Source organism: Polyodon spathula, chromosome 9, assembly GCF_017654505.1.
Source record: "Polyodon spathula isolate WHYD16114869_AA chromosome 9, ASM1765450v1, whole genome shotgun sequence".
In the NCBI taxonomy this organism is placed as follows: domain Eukaryota; kingdom Metazoa; phylum Chordata; class Actinopteri; order Acipenseriformes; family Polyodontidae; genus Polyodon; species Polyodon spathula.
In genome coordinates, this window is record NC_054542.1 from 10,979,311 (window position 1) to 11,006,489 (window position 27,179).

The 27,179-nt window shown below is 35.8% G+C and overlaps 1 protein-coding gene across 2 annotated transcripts in view; it reads right to left on the minus strand.

The window, feature by feature from the left end:
- LOC121320401 (1,4-alpha-glucan-branching enzyme-like) overlaps positions 1-27,179 on the minus strand; it is a 257,808-nt gene that overhangs the window by 12,071 nt on the left and 218,558 nt on the right. For both annotated transcript variants that reach the window (XM_041258689.1, XM_041258690.1), the window contains one exon: positions 17,915-18,032. In XM_041258689.1, the coding sequence (XP_041114623.1) occupies positions 17,915-18,032 (118 nt within the window). The remainder of the gene's footprint in view (positions 1-17,914; positions 18,033-27,179) is intronic.

A 27,179-nucleotide genomic window follows, 5' to 3' on the forward strand; every position in this document is an offset into this window, starting at 1 on the left:
CTTGTATTTATAAATAACTATTCCTGGTGAGTAAAAATAATCCAAAAAAATTAAATCAGATTTAAGACAATCAATTTGTCACAAAGTAATTGTAGTAATTAATAAAACGGGGTTGCATACATTATTCTGATTATACTTCATACTTCATTAATTAACACATGAGCCACACCTATGCGGAAGCCCATGCTTTCAATTTACGGTGTCCCTCATTTACCCAGGTGTTTCCATTTTTTTTGTCCACTACCTGTATATATATATATATATATATATATATATATATATATATATATATATATATATATATATATATAATATATATAGTGCCTTGCAAAAGTATTCAGACCCCTGACCAATTCTCTCATATTACTGAATTACAAATGGTACATTGGAATTTCGTTCTGTTCAATATTTTATTTTAAAACATCTAAACTCAAAATCAATTATTGTAAGGTGACATTGGTTTTATGTTGGGAAATATTTTTAATAAAAATAAAAAACTGAAATATCTTGCTTGCATAAGTATTCAACCCCCACACATTAATATTGGGTAGAGCCACCTTTCGCTGCAATAACAGCTTTAAGTCTTTTGGGGTAAGTATGTACCAGCTTTGCACACAGTGTCAGAGTGATTTTGGCCCATTCTTCTTGGCAGATTTGCTCCAGGTTGTTCAGGTTGGTTGGACGTCGCCTGTGGACCGCAATTTTCAAATAGTGCCACAGATTCTCAATGGGATTGAGATCAGGACTTTGACTGGGCCACTGTAGGACATTCACCTTTTTGTTCTTGAGCCACTCCAATGTTGCTTTGGCCTTGTGCTTGGGATCATGGTCCTGCTGAAAGGTGAATTTCCTCCCAAGCTTCAGTTTTTTTGCGGACTGAAGCGGATTCTTCTTCCTTCAATTGTAACAAGATGCCCAGTCCCTGCTGATGAGAAGCATCCACACAGCATGATGCTGCCACCACCATACTTCACTGTAGGGATGGTGTGTCTTGAGGCATGGACAGTGTTAGGTTTGCGCCACACATAGTGCGTTGAGTTTTGGCCAAAAAGCTCTATCTTGGTCTCATCTGACCACAAAACCTTTTACCACATCGCAGCTGGGTCACTCTCATGCTTTCTGGCAAACTCCAGTTTTGCTCTCAGATGGTACTTTTTGAGTGACGGCTTCTTTCTTGCCACCCTCCCATACAGGCCAGTGTTATGCAGAGCTCTTGATATGGTTGACTGGTGCACCATTACTCCACTCCCACCCACTGAACACTGTAGCTCCTTCAAAGTGATTGTTCGACTCTCTGTGGCTTCTCTCACTCTTGTATCCTTCTTGTTTGAGCGCTGAGTTTTGAGGGACGGCCTTTTCTTGGCAGTGCCTGGGTGGTGTGATGCAGCTTCCACTTCCTGATTATTGATCCAACTGTGCTCACTGGCATATCCAAACACTTGGATATTATTTTGTACCCTTTCTCTAATCTATGCATTTGTATTACTTTATCGATAACTTCTATAGGATGCACTTTGGTTTTCATTTTCCTTCAGATTCACAGCCTTACCAATGATCCTTCAACAGTGGTGTTTTTATCCAGAAAATGTGACAGCAACTTTAATGGTTTACAGGTGGAGGCCAATGGTAAGGTAACTGTGTCCTTGTTAGGGCAATTTCTTTCATCTGTGCAAACTGGGAGCTTCCACAGCACAGGGGTTGAATACTTATGCAAGCAAGATATTTCAGTTTTTAATTTTTCTTAAAACTATTTCCCAACATAAAACCAATGTCACCTTACAATAATTGATTCTGAGTTTAAAAATAAAATAACAAACAGAACGAAATTTCAATGTACCATTTGTAATTCAGTAATATGAGAAAATTGGTCAGGGGTCTGAATACTTTTGCAAGTCGCTGTATGTGTGTGTGTATATATATCACATTTTAATCAGGAGTACCATGAAGAATGTTTAATTGTAGATCAACATGTAAATAACTTTGCATGCTGAGATTAATTACTACAGTACGCTATAGTCACGATGGGGCGGGCAGAAAAAAAAACAAAACAACAACATTAGCTGTGTCTGCAGTGTGAGATATACGCAAACAGTAATCGGCGTACAATGAAATGTGTTAGTTCTCACAATTCTCCGATTAAAAACGCATGCAGTTCCTCATTGCCGAAATCCCAATGTGGACACATCCTCACTTCAACACAGTAAGTTAACCTTTGTATATCTCTGTATTAGTGAAACATACATTCAGGGTATTATAGAAACTGAAAATGGATGTGTTTGAGTGACATTTATTTTTAATAATCAAAAATAACAGATTTTGCCCCCCCCCAACCAAAAAATACAATCCGTATTCAAATGTAGTTTTATATTAGTTGAAGCTAGGCATTCTAATGCAAAGTAGTAAATACTTGCTGTGTGTAAACATGCTGCTACCATCTTCTGAAGTAAGCCTCTAGGGTTCTCATCTTGGATGTTTTGCTGTCTAATTTTCATTCCCGATATAGACTTTTAAGTAGAGGTAATAAAGTGACAGCTGACAGGTCTCCTATACATTAAGAATTGTACAATATATTACCGGAATGTATGAGTAATCTGTGTATTTTTCCAGTCTTACTCTTCCTCTTGCTATCTCAAACAAAAAATCTCTGATAGGAATTCTACACATTATTGATGTAATGCAGTCTTTCTTTTTAGATCTGTCTCTTTGAAACTAAAGTTATGAACAATTAGTTTAGAATGCGAGTCCTCCAGAATCAGGGGGTAATCGCTTTGGTATTCTTTGGTACTACAAACCTGCCTCTTCTATATTTTTATCTAGGCCAAAGAATTATGTAATTATTAAATTATGTTTCTGTATTTAGTCAAAATATTATTGTTCTATGTATATAAAGTTTAACTGACTAATCCAAAAAATCTTGTTCATTCATACTGGGTAAAGACATCATAGGTAAAACCCAGTTGTTGGAGTGAAGGCTGAAGCTTTGAGCTGCAAAGCAGAGGACTGCTAAGTATTAGAAAGCTACCTGGACTTGCATTTGAGCCCGAGTGAAAGAGATCAGCAATAAGAGTAGGAAAGTAGGATTGAGTCAGATAAGCAAGTAATCTCAGTTTCCTTTCAAATGCATGAAGCATGGCTACACCAGTAACGGTTAAGCACCATGGCTTTAAGCAGAATCAGCTTTGCAATCTTTTCTTCCTTTGATGGTTTACTATGTCCACAAAAAAATATTCCTTCGGTAAAGACAATATTGCCTTTGGAAAAACTGAGATACTGGAAAGCGATTCTGGAAATAAGGGTGGAGTCAAGGTCATTCACAATAATGCCTGCAAAAAGCAAAGAGTCACTAAGTAGTCTACAATAATCTTTGGACTAACTAGTTCGGGCCGTGCTGTCAAGTATTGATGGCACAGTTCTTAAAATTGCTGTTATTTATGCGATACAGTCAGCACTCGGATATCCATTACCCACTGTGATGGGGCTGTTGGGTGTAGTGCTGGTGGGACCAGAAGTGACAACACAGACAGGAAACATGCAGTGCTGGGCAGGGTTTTATTAACAAAAACAATAAACGGGCCGTAGCCAAGGATGCAAATAAAAGTATAATATTGCAAAACAAACAAAATAAACCCTCGGGAATACTATCAATAGTAAGCCCGGGTTAAAATTAAATGGTTTAAACAAACAGTCCCGCTCCACTCAACACAATAAAACAAGAGTCACGTGGTTCCTACATGGTGCCAACCGGCATCATCCAGCTGCTGCCTCTGCAACCTGGGCTGTGCTGCGGGTCCAGTCAGATGTCCAAGTGGGGTTGGGGAAGTAGAGGGAAAGTGCACTCTCACAGGCTCATCCAGGGAAGGCAAACACTACGAACAGCAGCACATCTCTTCCAGCAGCTAGTCCAGGACAGGGAGAGTGAGCAGGGGAAGAGGCGCTGCTTAAATAGGGCTGAGCCACGCCCCTGCAATCAGCCAGCTGATTGCCTGACCAAGCTGTTGTCATGCTGCTCAACATGGCCGCTGCCTGGCCAGCACTGTTGGCGGCTCTCCAGCACCACAAGTGGTAGGGAGGATACATTACAGCACCCCACAGCACTCTCCCTGTGACACCAAGATACTCGTCAGTCGCGTTTTACAGCCCGTTTATTAAGAATAAAATCAATCCCCATATATATAACAAATTAATGCACTTACCAGTCACAAGTGATTTCCGACTGTCAGCAGTTCCATCTCTTCAGTGCTACAATGTACTTGTTTATCCGTGAAAGCCCATGGTTTTTTCTATCTATTGTTTAGTTACACAGCACTTCCTCCAATGTCACAAAACAAATATGCAGCAAAAACAAAGCGAATGAGAGAAGCTATGGTAATGTAAAAGATGTTAATCATTAAACAGTTTGAGATACTGTGATCTTTAGTTGCTGTTGTGCATTTTTCAGCTTTAAGAATAAAAAATAAAAAAAAAGCTTTTTGAATTGATGTTCCTCTTCCACATAAAAACCTTGTCTATTTAATAGCCAGCTTCCTAATTGTGAATCCAGCTTGAAGGGATGAGGCTAATGTCATGACCCGCATAATATCAATTATGGATGCCAGACTTTCATTTCCATGTAAAATAGACTAAACAATTCTTCTTATAATGGATTGGTTTCCTGTTTTTTTTTTTTTTTTTTTTTTTGTATAAGACACCATTTCTGATGAGTCTATGAATTGAAAAAGTAGGCAAACTATCAACAGGAAAAAATAACTTGCAGGACAGCTGTTTTTCTAATGTAATGCTTTTCAAGTCAAATTCACAGGAAGGATGCAGGCACTGATAAATATTCATATAAAAGATCCTTTAACTGGATAAAACATTTGATATAACAGCAACATAGTTCAAATATGCAGAACAAGAACACTCAAAAAGCCAATATTTACTGGTTATACAGAAGGTAAAACACCTAGCAGCTCTTCAAAAAATGACTGTCACTCAAATTTAATTTAATAAAGACTATAAAACAAAGGAAATTCAAACATACATGATAAACTGACTATTCCAATAATTACATTTTTGAAACCTAGATCTAATTTCCAAGCCTTGAGATGATGGAAAATGGAATATTAAAAAAAATGATCTTAATTCTTTATGTTTTTGCTGTAGTTTGTCAAAATTGTTTAAGGTAATATTCTTTATTAAAATGGAACCCAGAGCTCATCTAAAAATATCTAAAACCTTAATTATTCTGTAGTCATACTACACGGTGTTAGGTAGAGGAGTAGCGAGCAGGCACAGGCTGAAGACCCGAGCTGTACAGGTAGCGACGGTGGGGAACTCTGCTGTGGCAGCAACCTTTTCTTTGTAGTTTTATTATCGTGTTTTATTTTCTTTTTATGCTTTCACATTTTGTTTGGACTATTATTTTGACACACCTGCGTGTGTGTGTGTGCCTTCTCCATTCGCCCCCTGTTTACCATAGTTGGTATTCGGGTGAGGTAGCAGTGTTTGTGGTCAGTGAATTCCACCACCCTATCACATGCCCCCACTGTCTTTTAGAACTAACATTGTGCAAAATATTTGCTTTAAGTATTTATGATGAAAACATAAGAAACATGGTGGTAATTAACGTGTTGCTAATACTGTTTTGTGGGCTGTCAACTGTACCACCAATTGGAAAATACCAGTAATATACAAGGAAACAAAATAAAGGACAGTAAAAGTTAAAAACACCAACCTTAAAATCATTGTGTAACATTTAAGAAAGTAAATTATCTTAGTTACCACAAATGAATATGGGGCTCCATTAATGCATAAAATAGCATACTTCTGATAAGATATATATATATATAGATAGATAGATAGATAGATAGATAGATAGATATATATATATATATATATATATATATATATATAGTCACCTTTTTGCTTGCCACACAGGCTCTCACGGGTTCTTCTCCCTTCTGAATCACGACCCAACACACAGGATTGTACTGAAACAGCGCTCACACACACTTTTAAGAAACACAACATGAAATAAACACAAAACAAACACCTAGCTCCTATTTGAAGCACTCACTAAACATAAACAGGAACCTAACTATCACGCAGGATGGCTAAACCGTTTACCTGCCACAAACATTCACAAACACATCCTCAAACAATACCTCAATACGACTGCTCGCTCACACAGTCGGGCTCTTCTTTCAGCAGCAGCCTGGAACAGACTGGCTGCCTCTTTAAATACCCTGCACCTGGCTCTAATTTACAATTACCACCAGGTGCAGGGGATTACTAAACAATAAAACAATTACACAATTAAACCCCATAACACCCAAATGTGCATTCTCACAAGGTTTTTAGCAGGGAAGGATTTTAACCCCTTCCCTGCTATCTCACTATATATATATATATATATATATATATATATATATATATATATATATATATATATATATATATATATATATATATATCCACACACACACTGTTCTGCTCGCACAATACAATTAATTGTGCCCATTTGCTGTTTGCTGCCTAACACAGAGCCCTCATTGTAAACATGGATGGATGGATAAGATTTTATTACAGAATGTAATCTGTATGCAAGGCTTTAACATGATGTATTTCAAATCAAATTAAGAAATCGATGAAATGACTCCTTTGTAAACTGCTGTCTTGAAGACATTTACTGAAAGGAACGGAAATTATCTCAAGTGAACATCTGTTCCACTAGATGTTTGCCTGTGTTCTTTATGATCCAGCATTTAAAAATATAGTTGGAAAATGATACTTAAATTAGCTGGCATTATAACTAAAAAGAAAATAAATTCTTAAAAGAGAATTTAGAATTGGTTTAAAATGATGATGTTTCAAATCAATAATAAAGTATCCACTCATAGTGGTAGCTTTACCTTTCCAAATGCCAGCAACTGTAGTTTTCATGGTACAAATATTAAAATTAAATGAATAAATCCATTGTTTTGTATGTGACTAATCGTGCATTTATTGTGCAATTTATTTGTACGTGCAATTACATTTATGTTAAAATGTGCTATTTAAAAAAAAAAACAACAACAGGAATTTGTATGACCCCTTCTAACTATAGTTGAGTATAAATTACACATTTTTAAGTTGTAATATAGTCTATATATCAATATTCAAACTGTATTATTTTAACTAATATATGTATTACACGCATTGTATGGCAATCAACTTAGCTTATTGTTACTGTGGAATTAAAACAGACCTGCATGCAAAAGAAACAAAACCATGTTGAGTGTCTCTCGTGTGTACAAAAAAAGATAAAAATAAAAAAAAAACGCTTATTTACTGAACCCTAATCACAATAGCTAGTACAGCTTGTTTACCATAGAAAACATAATGTAAACATAATGCTGTATGTAGAAGCAGTGAGATGTGGATAACTATTGGAAAACTACAAAATTACTGTGCATATTTACCGTAGTATACCTTACTTTTTAGCGGGGTTCCAAAAAAATATAGCCATGTGTTCCTACAACTGTTTAAATAACATAGCTGCAATTTTTCCTTTTCATTGTTAGCATACTGACAACTTTTTACACTCATAACTTTAGTCTGTTCCAAAGCTCTTATCAAAATGTCCACTCTAATACACTGGGGTTTGAGATCTGTCCTCTAAATCGCTGCAAAAAAGCATAACAAGTGTTCTGGCTTTTCTGTTCCTTACCACATCATGGATTGTTATTGCTGTGTTATTGCTGATCGTTATTGCTTTATCCCCATAAAACCAGCACAGCGGAAGTATCTGTTTCCAGCACTGGCAGAGGCCCACACAGAACTTGTCACCAGTCACCTTCAACGGTTGGGCCTTACGGTGAATCAGATAAAATGCCAGCTCATGTCTTCTCAGACATCCTCCTATCTAGGAGTGTGCTTGGACTCCAAGGCCATGCTGTCCAGTCTGTTGAACTGCGACCACATACTGATAGTGTATCATCATTGTCTAAAGGCACTCTCTTGGTGAAAACAATTCGCCCATCTATGCCTCGTGTAGTGCTGTGCAGTGTCACCAACGACACGTCTAGCCTAGGCTGGGGTGCTGTGTGATTGGCAGAGGTGAGCAAGGTATGTGGAATCACCCTTTGCAGAGCTACAGGCAGTTTGCCTAGCCTTCCAGAATTTTTGCAGGAGGTTCAAGGGAGGCATGTGCTTGTCTGTACTGACTGCATAACAGTGGTGGCTTAGATCAACCATCAGGGTGGCCTCAGGTCTAAAGGTCTCCATTGTGTGGCAGACAAGCTTTTGCTCTTGGCACACGAGAACCTCCTCTCACTACAGGCAGTACATCTTCCCCGGGTGACAAACTCTGTGGCGGACCTCCTCTCAAGGAAAGTCCCTCAGGTGCTGAGCCTGAGTTCGGAAGAGCAGAGATATATCTCTTTGCCTCTCAGTAATCAGCCCACTGGTCTGCTATCTGGTTCAGCCTGTACCGCGATACATACCGTACCGCCATTGGTGAGTCAAAAAAAATTGGATTGGACTTCAGCATCAGATCTTATCAAATTATCAAAAAAGAAAATTATATTTAAGATTATTTAATATTGACTTAATTTACATTATTATTATACACTCAATTAACTTGCAATTTGAATCTTAGCACCTGTTTATTATCTTTTTTATCACAGAAAATATCCATGTATTTTTTATTTATTTATTTTTTATATTTTTTATGTATTTTTTATGTCTAGTTTTTGGTTTTTATTTTCCATCTCTCTACCTCCCTTTAAACCTTAATTAATGGTTGTTAATCCATAACTGAATACCAGATTGTTTACATTAGCAACACACTACTAGAAACTAACACAGTGGAAATTAATAAGCTGAATTCAGTGATTAGAGCCAGAACAAAATGTAGGTTCAAATAGAATCCGGTGAGATCAATGCACATCGTTTGTTAACTCAATCAAGATAGGTGGGTAAAAAGAAACAACTTCCTTTGGTAATAAGTGTTTGATTAAGAAAGCGAGTTGGCTCAAAATATGTTTAAAGCATCTTTCGGAGAGATGGCTGGTCCCACAATGAGCATCAGGTTTGCTAGCTGCAATCTGGACAGTCTGAAGTAGTTAAAAACCTATTGTCGTCCAATTTCAGCTCTTAAGACGGTGGTACTCCCCTAGGGTTTCCCTTTGCTAGTTTACAGGGTGAATCCACATTTGTTTTTTTCTTTCTCCTCCTCAGAGCAATAATCATGTGACAGCTTGCAACCAATCCAGACTGCCTTCAGATTATACCCAAATTTAGCAGGACAGGGTGGTGATTGCTGCGTTTTCCCTCCAAAAATCGATCATTTTTCATAGCGAATTTCTATTTTTTTTTTCCCCCACAGTGATTCCGCTCAAGTATGAAAAGTAGTATTCAATTCCATAGGTTCGATTTTTTTTACCCTAGAAAATGCAGTAAATAGGGTAGCCCTTAACCCTGGTTCCCTGAAATTGCTGTGTTAATGATTGCAGCAGACTTGATGGAAAAATTACGCTGAGATCTGTGAGCGCAGTACTTTTATGCCCTTGGGGGTGGGCCATGAATGCGTCACAGGCTCTGCAAGCAGCTTTGATATATGTTATTGAGGTTTTGGGTCTTTACAAGGTAAATATTAGTGATGAGCGATTATCACTTTTACAAGTCATTTCGATTATCTATTCGATATTTGAAAATAATAATCCTGATAACGTTTATGATTATTCTAATGATGTCATTCTTAGGGGAAAAAGTCACAAAAGGTTCTAAATGTTTTCTCTGTTTTAAAAAGATTGAAACTAGTGCAATGTTTTTTTTTCTTTTTTCTAATTAAAACTACTGTTAAACTTCAATAACTTTTTTCAACAGCACTTTCAAACCTACAAAACATACAGTATGCATTATACTGAAGTCACTACTAAAGCAGCATAACCAATATATAAACAATACCACTTCACAGGAACCATTTTTAAATAAAAAAGAATAGCACACACAATCTGACAAACCACTCTCTTGGTCTCAACTGCCTGAAATCTTCTCTCAAGCTCTTTTGAATCCCTAACTCTCTAGGACTAATAATGCTGCATAACAGAGAAGACTAAGAATAAAGATAATAATACATGGCTGGCAGTCTATTAACTCATTAAATATTGTATGCATTATGGGATCTTTAACGGGAGGGCGGGTCTCAAGGGTTCTGTGGACTACAGATCCCAGAGTGAGAGCAGCGACTGTGATTGCCTGACACGAACCGCTAGAATCGAAAGTGGCTGGAATGTGGAAGTAACTTTAACGATAAGTGACCATAAAGGTGACGTGAAGTTTTATACTATAATAATTGACTGAAATCGTGTCAGTTCATTAATCATTCAAAGTCGGTTTTGGTGTTTAATTGAATAATCGGAAATGAACCGTATTTTAGATTAATCGGTCATCACTAGTAAATACCCATACGGTAATGGTTACATTTATATATCAGGGTACCAGGATTTTGATAAAAACATTCTGGCTTTAGTCGAAATGTGTAAGATTTATTTCATCCACTAGCATCTTGACCACAAACAATGACTTTAGTCTTAATACCTTTGAGCCTTAATATGACAATTATTTCAATTACTGTCATGATTTATTATATCGCATACAAACTCAATCTGCAATACATTACAATAAAATTATTTAGTAACTCAGTATACTTTTTGGCAGTTACTGTTGTTAAGCATATCCCTACAATGGGATATAAACGCATTTCTTAAGAGAAAAAGGGTCCGCTACAATAGGTCATCCAAACTGAGTAAGAGCTTACAGCATAGCTAAATGTCTCAAGTCAACAGGAAATGACATGCTGGCATTGATTTCTTCAAATTAAAATCCAATGTGTTGTGAGTTTAAAACATTAGCTAACAGGCAGCTCTTTAGAACACATTTATTGTTAGTGTAATTTGTAATTAGGCAGATGTCAAATGTTGATTAGTACTACCCAAGAAAATGCAGAGGAGAAAAGAGATGAGAATGAATGCCTAACAGGCTGATTTATAATAATATGTTTCTGATTTTGTAAACTGGTTTAAAACACAACATTTTCACAATTCAATCAGGTTTTTCCAGTCCAGAAAAAAAAAAAAAAAAGCTATATTGGTTCTGAGATTTTTTTGTTGATAATGATTAAGGTGACCAGACTGAATTCCTTAAACTGGGACAGTATGGAAATATTGTGAATAACTGCCAACTCCCAAGCTGCGGGGAAGTTTTTATTTTCACTTTGGCAATGTTTGATCTAATACCATATTGAAGGTGAATGCAGAGACTCATGGTGATATTCAGAGTGGAAACTTTTTTTTGTGAATACATTATCTTATTATCTTATTTCATTTCTACACAAGTATATTTACCACATTACAAAGTAGCAATTCAATAATATACAATTCCAAGGTTCTCAATTCACAACAAAATCTATTTTATTGCTGATTACTGCTACAAATCTCGTCCCTTTTCTGCCTAAGGAAATGCATCTCTTTGATTTCCACTTTCCATCTTTTTTTCTCTATCTTTATGCTATCCTCCAGTGTCCAATCTGCAAACCAGGTCCTTCCCGTATGAAAACATATTCGAATTTTTTTTTTCAAAATATTGAATTTCTTACAATTAAATTTGACATGGTATTTGTATTTTTTTTTTCCTATTGCAGTTTCTGCTGGGAACATTAGTTTGCTATGATTAATATATACTAGGATATATTTTTCAGCCACTTTCCACTATTAAACTATTAAAGGACATAAAATGCGTTAAACATCTTTTGATTGTGTGCACTAAATGAAGCCCACTACATCACTCATAAACTTCCCCGCCTTTTTAAACATAATCAACTTTTCATTAGAAGTTTTGTTTGGAAGCTGCCCTGATTGCAGAAACAGGAATTTCTTTCTAAAGTAGCTATGATAAATAGTAATCCAGGTAGGGAAACCCTTTAAGTTTCTCAGAATAGTTGTGTGTCGTGTGTGTGTCGTCCCCCCCCCCCCCCCCCCCCCCCTTTTAACATGCTGTAAGCTGTCAGGTATCACTTAAAACAGAAAAGGAACCTGTTAAAAAGGTGGTAATTGCATGATCAAATGTCCTACCTATTCCATTATTTTCAATCTATGTATTTTGGTACTAATCATGATCAGGAAAGTGTCTTCTGACAATGTCAATTATGCTTTTAATGATGGCTGATTTCTTTGCTGATCTTGGCTGCAGTATAGGCTGAGACATGGATTATGGTATAATAAGATTGAATCGGATCCCTTTTCTGATCAAATTAAATGTTGTCACTTCTTTACGTATGGAAGGAATACTAATCTTCCTTAATATAAGCACAGACATTAGCCTATGTACAAGTTGTACTGAAAAACATATCTGACAAGGCAGATAATGTCATCATACAATTAACATATTTTTATCAGGTTCCTTTCTGTTTTAAGTGATACCGGTCACCTTAAAAAGGAAATTTGAAAATAAAACTATTTGGAGAAAATTAAAGGGATCGACCCCCCCCCCCCCCCCCCCCCCCCCCCCCCCCCCCCAGTAACTCAAGCCCTGACATTTGCAGAAGAGAAAGCATGTTTTTATCAATGTGTTGTTTTTCTTCTATTAAACGAATAATAGTGATAAAGTAAAATACTTATAAAATACATGCTTACAGCTATCACACATATGCAACAGATAGCATTAATCTTACGAGTACACCATTTTTTCTTATACTTTGCACAATAAAATATATTTCATAATACACTTAACACAGAAATAAAAGTAAGGGGTCACCAAATTAAAAAAAAATAGATTATTGTGTATATTGTGACACAGCAGTTTCAAAGTGGGGTGGCTTTAAATCTATATTGTAAGACATTACAGTATAGAACATGCTTATCTTCAACAGGCTTCTACACATTTTCCACATTATGCACTACTAAAGCCTGCCACTTCTATTTATGGAACAGCAAGGAACCTTTACGGCCTTAGCAACTGTAGTTAGGGAGGTGTTTTCGATAATATAACAGGAGCTCATGCTCATGGTGCATTCAGCAGAATGTGAGTAAAAAGGAAAAACACTCAATGCAGGAACCTCACTTTGGTGTAAACTACCAAAAAATGGTACAATATGTTTGTATTTTTATTTATTATTATTCTTAATGAGACAGGTCAGAAATCATAACACAGATTATAATCTTCATGTCATTGAAATTAAATCAGTCAAACACAGTTATATTAAATGTCATACTGTGCTACAATACTTTGTAATCTCTAACCTACTGTTTAAATACAGATTCAAAAGCATGGGTCCTTTACTGGTGTTAATTTTCATCTGCCTACAGGCAACTGCAATACCAATGGGGTTACAAGCCCAGCTGTCTTATTGTCACTCAGGTTTCCACAGGTTTTACAAGCTTATAAAATGTCTAAAACCTGTTATGAGTGTTTATGTCTAATAACACAACATTTACTTTGGTACCACTTGCTGGATATTTGGTCAATCTGCAAGCAATCAAAATAAAACAATGAATCCACCTGTCAAAACAATAATGTACAGTATTAACAGTACAGAGTTCAAATGACTCTTTTACACATAATTGCTGCCAAAGAAAGGGAAAAATGTTAGATAATAAAGTGATACCTAGGCTGTAAAATCCATGATTTTAACTCTTACTAGCTTAATATCCAATATTTCCGTTTTGAGAAATACGTACAAAAATAGATGTCAACATAAGAAAAAAGTGGGTGTGTGGACTTTCCCCCTCTCTGAATAGCTGAGAGGCGAGTCTTGGGAGATTGCTAGCCCTATAAAAAATTGCTCTGCTGTTTCCTCAGGTCTGCCCTTTAAACGCGCAGAGAGTGCGGAAGCGCTGGTCCAGGACAGGGAATCAGCCGGGAGAAAAAAAAAGAAAGTCTCACAGCGAGACAGTGAGAGCGGGGAACCCTTGGGCAGACCCCGGTGTATTGTAAAAGAGCAGGCTAGTTAGCCAGCAGTGTAGGACGGTGATCAGGGTCGCACGGGTAGCGGCGACTGGGATATAACTATCAAGTGCAGCACCTTTTCTTTGTAGTTTTGTTACTGTTTTATTTTCCCCGTTTCTTTGTGCCTTCTGTTGAATTATTGTTTCGAAGCCCCTGCAAGGATGCCAGTATTGTGTACCATCGCTTGGTATACCCGTGGTTCTGTTTACCATCGTTGGTAAATCAGACCACGGACCCACAGCGCCATCTGCGGGATAAAAAGAAAAATAGCACCCTGAAATAAAACTGGGCACCTGTGTAGTGTTGCCAAATTCACCTGTCTGTCTCCCGTGTCAGTGAATTACCCACCACCCTTCCACATGCGCATTAAAAAAGTTGTAAGCTGTGGCAAAATATCCCCTCGAAAGAGGGTAAATGATTAGTGGAGTTTTTTTTTTTTTTTTTTTTCCATGCCGTCAGATTTTTATCCAACACAAGATAATCATAAATCGGTATTTTTGACGAGAAAAAATAACACTGGTTTTAAAGGTGGCAAGGCAGCTACAGTGGCATTCAGTGGACAAACAGACTAAGAAAACCTTGTCTGCAATGATGCTGACCTAGAATTACTTAATGGTCTAATAGTCTCACTAGATATTTGTTTTATAATATTACAAAGTCTTAATACAAATTAAATAGGTGTTTAACATTTAATCAGGGATACATTTAGGATTACCAACTACAATTTTGTTAAAGTGAGTTTGCCAATATATCTATGTGAATGAAAAAACAGCTCTTTTCAGTTGTTGCATGTGAATAAGCACTTTTTATTAACCATACCTTACCAACATATTTGCAAATGTTAATGGTTAAGTGATCTAAAAGACCATATTGGTTGTGTAGCAATTTTGCTTTGAATAAAGTTCATTATTTCCAGTAAAGTTGCCATCAGCAAAATAAATGACAGACTTGTAGTCACAGACTACACCTTTGAGTCCTGAAATGGGGACTAATAAAGATATCCCTTTTTTTCTAACTAAATGTTAATAAAAGTAGCAATGTATTAAGTCCCAAAAAATCCAAGCTCTTGTTCTGTGCAATGTGTACAGCCATATCTAAAATCACATTGACTACACTATAAAGCCAAGGCAATCAACTTAAAAAAAAAAAAAAGGTAGCAGGTTTCTTAAGGTTTTAATTAAGATCATTGGTCAGCTCAGAACCAAACAGTAACTTTATATAGTAGAGAGTAATCTCCAAATTGTCAGCACTCCTCTATTCAGTGAAGATTTGGATCTCTTTTCAGGCCAAAAACACCAATAGGAAAACAAGTTTTGTGTTAGTGAAATGCGCTAGATTGAGAACAACGGACTCTGAAATGTTTTATTTATCCACACAGCAGACACGACACAGGTAGTCAAGTTCATTTATGCCCTGAGGGATGATCTAATGATGTTAAATCTAACTTTGCAACTCTGATACTTGCTAATGGTGCCAATAATGAAAGAGTTTTTGTTTTGTTTTGTATGCCAACTATCTGCAAGGAGTGACAGTATTGTGCAGCACTGCCTGTGTTCAGATTTCAAACTCAAGAATTAATTTTTTAAACTGTGAAGTTGTCTATGTATTGAAGTCAATATTTTAGTTTACTGCACTGCTTGATACATATTGCTTGCAAAGAAAAAGGGAACCCCTTAGCAAAATGGTTGCCTTAGCTGTAACAAAAAAAGGACAAAAAAGAAAAAGCCTGCTTGTATTTTATGTGCAGCATCACAGCTATCTATCAACAAATAAACGACATTTATTATTCAATAACCATGCACCTAGTAGATAACAATGAGGCTCAAGGAGTTTATTTATGACCCAACTAGCCGTGTTTTCCTCTTAAGACTTAGAGCTCCAGATGCTTTGAGATATAATAGATTAGAAATTGAACTTTTTAAATGGCTTTCAAAATGAAAGCATGCAGACCCAGAACACTATCCAGATGGTCCTAAAGTAAGTAGTTACACCTTGTTGTTTACATAGCACATGTGGTATTTCTACATCGACTAGGGGCAAAGTGTTGCAGAGGAATAGGATGTTCAAATCACCCAAAATGTCTCAAGACAAGTGTCTGGATGTGCCTTAGCACCAATGCAAGCCCTGCACTTTGCCATATAATGTTAACCAGTTTCTGAATACTGTGTAAAGGAACTGTAACCTTGATAGCAGTGAATCCCCCAGATGAAAATGCTGTTTGAAAGAAATGTGAATACTATAACAGGAAATCAAGTTTTCTCCTCCCTCATCTAAAATGCAAAGTTTGTGTTTAATCATGTTCCTATTGCAGTATCATAGTTGTCTAAAGATGTTGTGTAAATGGGAAAAGAATGTGCGAGATGATCTTATATCTTATAGCAATTGTAAATGATGAAAAGTTAATAATTCCCCATAAAATTACAATAAAATCAATTTGAACAGAACCCACACTGGTTGATCATCTGTGTAACATCCAGTAATGTTATTGCCATTATTTGATTGACAGGTCGCTAGGACCAATAGGCTGGTGTTTCTGGTTTAGTGGTAGTGATGTTGTCTGACATAAAGACTTGCACTGGGAAGTATCACATCCTTTATTAGACATATAGTTAGAGACACTATATTGAGTGACCAAAGAATGTTACAATCTGAAGACTGTAAATGTCAAACCAAAACATGGAACCCTTACAATATGTTACCATCATATATAGTCCAAAGACATTTAAAAAAAAAAAAACAAGCATAAACTATATATATTTGTAATACTAATATATTGTGTACGATAACATATTACAAACAATATAAACAATATAATTTGTTTCCGAACACAACAAATCACATAATAAATTGCTCACAAACAATTATGAATTTGCAGCATGTCAGTGCTCAGAACCCTCCTTTCGTGTGAACTGTGACGCACAATACATACTGTATAGTAGTGAATACACTAGGGTAGCTACATTTCAACTACAAAAAAAAGGCAGCTCTTATTTTTATTTATTTATTTATTTATTATTATTTTTAATAGGATTTATCCCAGCGTTTTGTTTACATGTTGAAATTCCTAGTTAATGAAGATACAAGTATCCGGGAGATCCTGTTGTTCATGATTATTAGGCTATTACCTTGCTTATGTTAAGCAATGAAATAGTTGAATTGATTGTATGGAAATGTGCCGTTCTCCTCCTAATGACGCCATTTGAATCAATGTACATTTTTAAAAAGGTATAAATATAAATACATTTAAGAATATTTCCATGTTGTTATTAATAATCAATCAGATAGCTAGTTTAATATAAATATAGCTAAAATATTCATGTCTTTTAAAAATTGTTAAAAATGTAATAGCCTAATAATAACAACACCTTGTTTTATGTATGAGAAGTGTATGTATATGTGTATAAGGTATCAAAAAGTGTGGTCCTACTTGGAGAATATTTCTTAGACAAAAACATTTGCACCACAAATAAAAAGAAAACACAGCAAACCAAAAATTCCTTTATCATACAGAGAGGACTACAATCTAAATGGAGGGATCTACTTTCCACTGCATATAAATATCATGTTTTAAAATCAGCCTTCCAGTGAAAAAAGAATGGACATTACACACAAGTGAACCCTCCTTCTGTACCAGATAAGCAATGTTTACTGGAAAGCCTGGCTGAACGTAGGTCAGGTAAGGACGCAGTGTCCCCCTTACCTAACAATTTCCCATCTTTTTCGGAACTGTCAGCTCTTACCGTCATGTAAAACATTGTTTTTTGTGGTTATATATATTACAATTTGTTGAGTCATCATGCTGAAACTTAAATCACAAAAATACTGTATTCAAATATATATTTGTTTAGTATAATCAGAAGACAGCTATATCCTCTCTCTCTCAAAAGAAAAAAAATAACATTTTACAAAATAAATTCTACTTCAAGAAAATACAAAAAATGGGACTTACCATTGCTGAATTGCTGCAGCCATTGTAAGGGACAGCTTCGGTAAAGAATTCTGTGTTGTGGTCCAATCTTTGATGGCCTCCGTATTGAGCTTCATCCGAATCCAATACAATTTTATATCTAATGAAAATGTGTTAAGGAATAGTCTACAAGACAGTGAAGCTTTCAAGATAAATTATGTAGTATGAAGAGTTGAAAACATAAATTCAATATTTAAAAAATAAACATTAACGTTATATTTTAACAGGTGTTTGTTTTCCGGATTTAATATAAATCGCATATTTTGTCCTAGATTTAACTAAATACAAAAATGTCTACACTTAGCTAAATACATAAATGTTAAACACATTCTTACAAGTTTTGAAAATTGTCCTTGTGTGTAATGTAAATTAAACATTACACTATGAATCTTTTTTTAAAAACTTGGCGAGTCATCATTTAGCTGACACATTAAATATGGATTTCTAATAAATAATAGATTTTACTTAAATCTGTTTTTTATGCTTGGTGATTCAACATTTACCTAACAGAAACATCTGAAAAACATTATCGTTCAGCAATCAAATCTTTGGTATTGTATGCTGCAGATTACACTCCAACAGCCAGTGTCTCCACTTCCCCGCCTCCTCTGCATACTACAATGCCAAAAATTGTACACGTTTCAAAACTTACAAGAATGTGTTTGTTAACATGCATGTATTAGCTAAATCAGAACTTTTTTTTGGTTAAATCTAGAAAAAAACACGATTTACATTAAATCCGGGAAAAACTATTAGTGCTTTTTACACTTCGCGCCTGAAACATGGAAGCCTCATTTCAGCTCTGTTGACTGCAGTTTCACTGACACTCATAACTTCAAACATCATTTCTCCAGTTTTACAAATCCTAGAGTGATCATCAATGGTTCATTTGAAAGGCAATAACTTGGATCAATTAGCTGTCTTATGTATTTATTTAAAAAATCTATCTTTTAAAAAAAAAAAAAAAAAAAACCACTGCCTTAGTGCAATGGTATCATTATATTCATATCTTAAGTTTACCAGTAGTGAGTCCTATCTTGATTGGACTCACTACTGGTTGGAGTGGTACCAGAAAGTAAGTACCTAGTAATCTAACCTATATCCCTTCTAGGTTTTGTTTGTGGTTTCTGTACCCTGTGCACCCAGACTAAAAAGGGATTCCACCTCTTCAGACCCCGGCATTCCGTTTTGTATTTTGTTTCTCAGTCTTTCATAGGATGCTGTCTCAGCTAAGGTATTGTACCATTCCTCTTATGGGACTGGGATTTGATCTTTCCAATAATGGAGAATAATTATTTTAGATATTGCAACTGCCAGCACAATCCAGTTAAGTATTTTACCCTCCACCCTTCTTCAAAATGACCTTTATGTAAAAGACAGTGTCAGATCAGCATTAACCTTTATCCTAATCACAGAGCTGATAGTCTTGAGAACCTTCCTCCAAAAGACTGTACAAGTGGGCAATCCCACAGCATACGTACCACATGCCCAACACTCTGTGTACATCTCCAGAATGTTAGCAAGTCCCTCAGTCCCACTCTATATTTCGGATGGAGTCCAGTACAACCTATGTAGTATTTTAAACTGTACTAATTTAAGATATGCTTCTTTCATGGGTCTACTTAATTTAGCAAGGATATTTTCCCAGTCCTCCTGACTCAGTGTAGTGCCCAGGGCGTGCTCCCATGTTATTTTGACTCCAGTCAGGCTGGGGGTTGTATTATCCATTAAACAGGAATATATAACAGAAGCTTGGTGGGACATACGCACCCACTGATTTCAAACTTGAACTACTGCTGAAATATGTGGCAGAGGGGCGTGGGCATTTCAGTGCCTTGACAGGAACCTGAAAACTTGTTTTTTGTTTTAACTTTATATGTGTACAATGGGCAAGCATAGGGACATTATATTGTATGCAGTGGATGGTCCAAAAGCCATTGTAACTAAGAGACCTGTATTGCAAAAACTACATAAAAGGAATACATTTTTACAAAGCTGTGGTGTCCTTCAATGACCCTGGTTGTCTGTTCACTACATTCTTCCAGTTTATCCTGTGTGTGCACACTACTTTATTCTGTTGCAGGCACAGAAGCATTATCTGTCTAAACAGGGATGCTCCTACCTGTGGTAGCCTGTCAACTACAAGCTTGGTTGTAGCTCAGGGAAACAAAAGAAACAATGTACACAACTGTGGAAATAAGAAGATCTCATACAGATAACATTTCACAGAAATTACCTGAATGTATGTTCAACGTGGGTAATAACCTTACATAGGTAAAATAATTATAATTAATGGAAGTGGTACGTTTGAAACCCATTGGGGTACATTTTAATAATGCCAATACCTCCACTCTTCACCTCTATTACTAAACTGTATTACTCTTTCTGGCTATTAAGAACTGCATCACGCATTGATAAAAGGGGATTATGAAATTGTATCATTTTAATAACCAGGAAATGCATTTTATATTATTGACACTATATGTGGCTTTTCATGTATTCTGTGGCTCAACATCAGAAAGGCTAAATTCAAAGGTTGTAAAGAATCCTCATTGACAAGTATGAGTCTCTAACTCAGAGCTGTATTTTAAATGACAAGAGGCAGGTGTTTAATATGCACAGCCAGCTATTCCACAAAAGAGAACAAACCTATAACTTAACTTGCATTGCTAAAATCACTTTTCTCTAAATTACAATTTTATTTATGACCTACTTCATTTAAAAAAAAAAGCCCCAACAACCTTTGTGCCCAAAGTTTATTAATATGTGTAAATGGCCTTTTTATTTACTGTCAGGAAACAAACTACAACCCATAAACTACACCATGTAGTGGCTCTCACAGACCTGCATTTCAATAGCTGCTCCACTGAATATGTTACTGTATATTGTATGAATATTGGGAGATTGTCTCCTGAGGCAATTCCCTTTTTTAAAAGAGATGTAGAGTGGACATTACATTTAATAATGTATCTTTGCTGTCAAAGCAGTAATATAGTAAAGTCTAAAACCTGAAACAATACCTTTGAAATTATTCAGCTTTTCTTACCTACACAAGTTTTCAGAAAACTCAACAAATCAGAGAAGCTTCAAATTGATGCCTCAAGGGTGGGCTACAACTTATTAGCTTAGGCTTCTCAGACTAGGACTATCCCACAGCCTTTCCAAATCAATTACCGAAATATATTCTGCAACAGTTACAAACTCTTATTATCACTTCAAAGGGGACCAAGTTTAAAAAAAAAAAAACTGTATGAAATAGCTCCACCAATAAAATATGCCAGATGGCATCTTGGGGTGATAAGAAACAAATACCTACAGATCTCAATAAATAACCAGAAAAGGATAAATCAAAGGGCAGTAAGGCAGTTTAGGCCCAATTCTGTATTCATCTAGAAACCAATGTTGGAATTATAAAATATGAGTAATTTGTTGATCAATCGATCAATCAACCAACCGATCTTTACTTTGTATAGCGCCTTTTATAGTGGTCCACGTACACTAGCTGTCTCTGGCCAGGATATTTCAGTCAGAATGGTTACATGAGATCAAGTTTTCAGAAATGTATTCACAAACTGGTTTTCTGAAAACTACACTTCTGCATTTACATGACTTGGATAAACAATCCAATTACAATCGCGATAAATTCAACTGTGTACATGGATTACATTTTTGGGAAAACGTATAGCATTTACGTACATGCAGTAGAGAGTAGGAAGACTGTGCTCGGTTCAGTCTGCAGTAAAACTGAGCCATAAATGATCATGTATTTCAGACAGCAAACTTGCAAATGTGTATACTGTATTCACCAGATTATTATCCTTTACATCTCGCTTGTTCTAATTCCCCAGTGTGTGCAAACTGTCCGCTCGTTACAACAGTTGATCCTTTTCTTCATACAAACTACTGTACTTTAAATATGGAAGTGTGAATTCTCAATGCTTTTGACCTGGCTAGAAGTATTTCGTTCTCCCAGCTCCCATTGTCCTGGAACTAGGAATCGTCTGTGTGTGTCCAAAAAGCTTAATCATTACTGCCGCTGTGTGCTTGTTATTTCCTTAACATGAATGTCCATATTTTTTCCTTTAAGTACATTAATCAGCCCATGCTATGTTTTTTTTTAGTGTTTTTTTTTTTTTTTTTTAATCTTTGTTTTCTTCTGTTTCATTTAGTTCGTCATCTACTCTTGCTGGTGCTTTTATTTTTCTTTTTTTCAGATGGACTGCTGTCTTCACTCAAACTTAGTGTTGTACCAGTTATATGGAATTTCACCCCCAAATATATTAAAGGAAATAGGTGGAATGTCACTTATTTATGCAGTAATTTTTTAACTAATAACAAATAAAAAGGCAGTTTGTCATGGAATTTAGAATGCGTAATGATTTATTCAGTGTGAAGCGACTCATTAGTAAGCAAGCCATGCTATACGCTATATATAAGCACAGTCATGTGATGCTGTTTAACCAATCAGATGTTGTCATTTATCCAAGCCGTGTTATAAACCTACTTAAATTTACTTAGATAATACTGGTAATAGACAATTTGGTCAGGTTTTGATCTCATACTGCGATAGTCACAAATGCAAACATCGAATCAGGTAAAATATGGATCAGCTAAGACTGAATAATTTGAGATCAATGTTAGTCGAGTGTGGTGGTAGTAAAACAGTAAATGAAAGCAAATGAATATGCAAAGAGGGCCCCCTTTAAACTTAATCCGGCTCTGCCTGTGCCAGCAAGCCTGCTGCTAGAGGTAGAACTTACATCTCAATTACTGTGTGCTTATCCGTTGACAAATGTTGGGTGGATTAGAAGAAAAAAATAGGATTATATTCCAACTGGTACTGCGATAGTATTCAGAATATAATTAAAACCTGAAATCACTGGAGGATGATGGGTGGAAGCTGACCTAATAGTTCTCCAGACCCAGGTGTAAGGTATATTAAAGAAGCATATAAACTGACAGGTACAGCTTGTACTTGTATCCAACAGGGATTTCAAATATTCCAACCAGCTGGGTAAACTGCAGGATATCAGGACTATGTCCATTCAGAATCTGCAACGTTTGTAACAGTAACACTTGCCCGTTGAAAGCTTCAGTCTTCAGAATTACAATTACTTTAATGACATTTGTGTTGAGCCTTCACCTCTTAAAAGTTACAATATCTCACAATGTGCTATTTTATACTAAAATGTAATTCACTCGCACATACAACTTTATTCTATCAAATTGCATATTTTGTTTGTTTACATTTTCTGAAGGAAATATTGACCCGTAAGGGCACAAGCTCTCTACCAGGACACCTGCTAGCTTTTCCATGGTTCCATAGTGCTATCACTGGATCAGAAAGCAACCTAAAATTGTGAAAAGGGCTTACTTTTTTTCTCAAGTGGTATTTAATCGTTTCACTGATAATATTTTACAGAACATATCTACATGTAGGAGATTGTGGTTGCAGAAGGCTTTCAGCAACTGCAAACTATACCTTGACATAACGACTGGATTTGTAAGGCACTCTCATTATGCTTTCTTGTTCTCAAGAAAGAAAAGAAGAAACGACGGTGATAATGGACCCATATTGTATAATTGTATTTCAAATTTTCACATGTTTTAGTTTTGAAATATTGGCATTCATTCAACTTAACATAAAAGGGAAATGTTGAAAAAAAACATAATAAAATATCAAGTGGTAATTTACAAGAACAATACCTTTAAGTGGAGGACAAGTTTGCCATAATACAATACAAAGTTTGGACAACAAATAGTTGTGTAAATGGGATATCCCTAATATGAATGTATTCTGCTATATATACCAACTGCACCTATGTGTTGCAAGAAGGTTTCAGTCACAATGGCAAAATGCACAGTTGGCAGCTACTACAGAAAGCCATTCATGAAGACTCAGACTATGGCCCTTTCACAATACCTTCTCTGTAGCAATTACATATGGTAATCATTTAGTAATATATATATTTTTTTAAAACACACATCAACACAAACCACTGCCATCCTGGCTGTATTAGCCTTACACTATATTGACAGTGTTTGTTTCTAAATTACTGTCCAATCCCTATATTCACTGTTGTTGTTTTTTTTTTTTTTTTCAAATATCAATAACATTGAATGTTGTTCATCCTTTCCCTGTTGCTAAAAATAAATTCCTTACACTGAAGTCTGTACATTTACTCAACAGCATATGTTTCTTTTCACATATTGGTAGCCTTTTATTTTCTTCATCCTTTCCCTTGGGTGCTAAAAGTATTTTACTACAGTAAAGTCTGCAAAATGCATTTCTGTTTCATTCGTCTTATGTCTGCCTGGCCTTCTCAAATGACTGCCCTGGCCACTCATGCAAAATAGCAGTGTGTTAATATCCACTTTTGCTAGCCTAGTAAAAGATGCTCATGTGTCTGGTTCTTTTAAATTGGCTGATGTTAGTAGGTGTAGATGTGTATTGCCGTGAATCCATCTCCTAAGTTGCCTAACATTTCTTTTTAAGATCATGAGTCAGTTTATTGCTGTGACATATTCTCTAACTTTATAGGGGGAATGTTTTGGTTAAGTTTTCTTGTGTAATAAGTCCTTGAGGATCTGGGATCTCTCTCATGAGGAAAAAAAAACTGCCTCTGGCTTATTAAAACTCCATATATTTCTGCTTATTAGTGTTCCTCCTAGATATCTGTTTAAATTGCAGCATCCCTCCAAGAAGTGCACAGCACCAGCATCAAAGATCTGATAGGTTACACATTAAATTATAGTTTTACTTCTCAAAGTACCAACAGCAACAACAACCAATCAAATATACCAAACAGTTAAAAACAGGCGTTCAAATAAACTATTTTGTTGCACCAACATCACTTTTGTTTTTTTTTTTACAACTCTATCACCTACATACTGTACATTATAGTATATTTAGTCAGGTAACAGCTAGTCAGGTAGTAGCCCCTTCAGGGAATGCACATACATAAATAAGAAGAACTTGAATATATGTAATAATAAAAACAATTGCAAAAAATCTCAGTATATATATTGCAGTATATATTGTATTTATTTATTTACTTCAAAATGAAATATGTTAATCCCAGTGATGTATATTGGAGAACCAAACAGAAACATTATTTCAGTAGGAGACTAATCTGTATACCAGTACCAGTTCCCAGGAGAGTGATATCTGATATAGAATGCTAACTTAATCATTCTTCTTACTACTGATATGCAAAGGAAATATAGTCTATGCTGAACAATACTGTAACAATATTAATTCCAATTGTTTCGAGATTTTACTTGCTGACAAGATTGCCTCAACATGACCTTTGTCTTATAACAAACCTTTTTTTTTTTTGTTTTCACACTGTTTTACTTCTTACCAAGTCTGTTTTTCTACAGACAATACAATCACGGAGATAAAAATGAATAGTAGTGTTACACAAAATAAGGTGTTGTTTTACAACATTTTTGTATAGTTTGCTGCTGTAGCTTCTCTGTGTACTTCCTTAAATTCCATGTAAAGGCAAGCTGGTGGGTTGTTGGTCTCTAGTACACTTCTGTTGTAAGCTCTTGTAGAAATGTATCCTATTAGCAGGGTGTGTGTCAAATGCATGAATTGCTTATTAGGAGGACCAAGGGGATACCACAGAAAAAGATACAAAATGAACTGTGAGTACCGAAAGGATATACCAAAAGCTTTACTGGAAAACAGTTAGAAAAGAATGAAAATTGTTGAAGAATGACGTAAACACAGGTTGGGTAGAAAAAGGCTGGTTTTGAGTTTTTTTTGTTAGACCAGAGGAATGAAGACTGCACACTGCGTTGTCTCCGAAATTGGTAATTATGCATGTAAAATGCCTTTTTCAGATTTGTATGCTAATGCTGATCTTTAGTAAAGTATCAATATTAAACTGACCAACTATTGTATTGAGCGAATCATTCTGGGTTAATCCATCAAATAAGACTCAGTGAACCAGGATTAAGACTCAGTGAACCAGGGTAAACACACAACTTGCTAAATTATCTCAGGCTGACTTGCTTTCCCATTACCCAAATCTAAATTAGTAAGATTAAAAAAAAAAAAAAAAAAAGAAGTGAGATTTGAGATACTGTAAAGCTATAAATATTTGTGACCAAAATATTTGGCAAATCACACCCATAAAACCTATTTTGCTCCAGAAATGTTGGCGACCTGTATTATTAGTGGAATTTAGATATTCGTGTCAAAAATATTTGCGTTTTTTTCATATGTGAAAAACACATAATAAAAGACTCAAATATTTATGGCTTTACAGCATTGTATTAAAATGCATTGCGATTTCCTCCATTTTGAAGTTAAATCAGAGTGGGCTTTCATTAAGCACCGTTATGTCACTTTAGAAATGTTAAATGTATTATTTTAGTTATTTAATGGTAGTTTTTTAAAATAAAATAATTTCAGTGTTGGATTGACGAGTAAAGAACGCAATACCAATTAACATAATCAGTGTCATTTTTCTACTGTAAACTACACTGAACAGACATTACACCTAATAGCAGAATAAATATACTTGACGAGTCTGCAACTATGTTGTAATCATCTGTCTACAGAAACAAACACAAACTTCAAAAAGATGTTTCCTTCAGCCATATGAAATGTTACTGAAATATATTATTGTGACTGACGGGTTTTGTGTCTTTATATTATAAACAGTATAGTGTAAGATGTGTGTAATTCTTTTAATTAATTAATGAAGTGCCCGATGCTCCTTGGAGAGCCTGCATGCTCTGTGTGTGATTACTAGGTGTTGAATCTAACCAGCAGCGGGATGTCAGGAATAAAAAGGTCACGCTTATTCACCTCAGAGCTGATGCAAAGCAGAGGGCAATGGGATGAATATTGTCCACACTACCCAGTCAAAGGCCTTGTGGTAATCCTCTGATCTCCATGAGAATGACCCAGGATCAGAATGTAAAGAAACCGAAACTGCCGACGTAGACCTCCCATGCATTAGGGAGTAGCGCACATCGTTTTCACAGCACCTTTTATTTTATAGTTTTTGTACAGTGCTTTATTTTGCTTTACTTACATTTCCCTGTATGCCCTCAGAGCACTACCATTGTCACGTGATCTGTTTTCACTGTAAATATGTAAATAAAACCTGCGCGCCTGTGGGGAGTGTCAACTTCAACCTCCATCGTACCTACACGCCAGCAACCTGTCACAGTGACAGTAATAAAAACAGATTTAGCAGTCTGCCAGGTGAGAATGCTCAGTAATCCT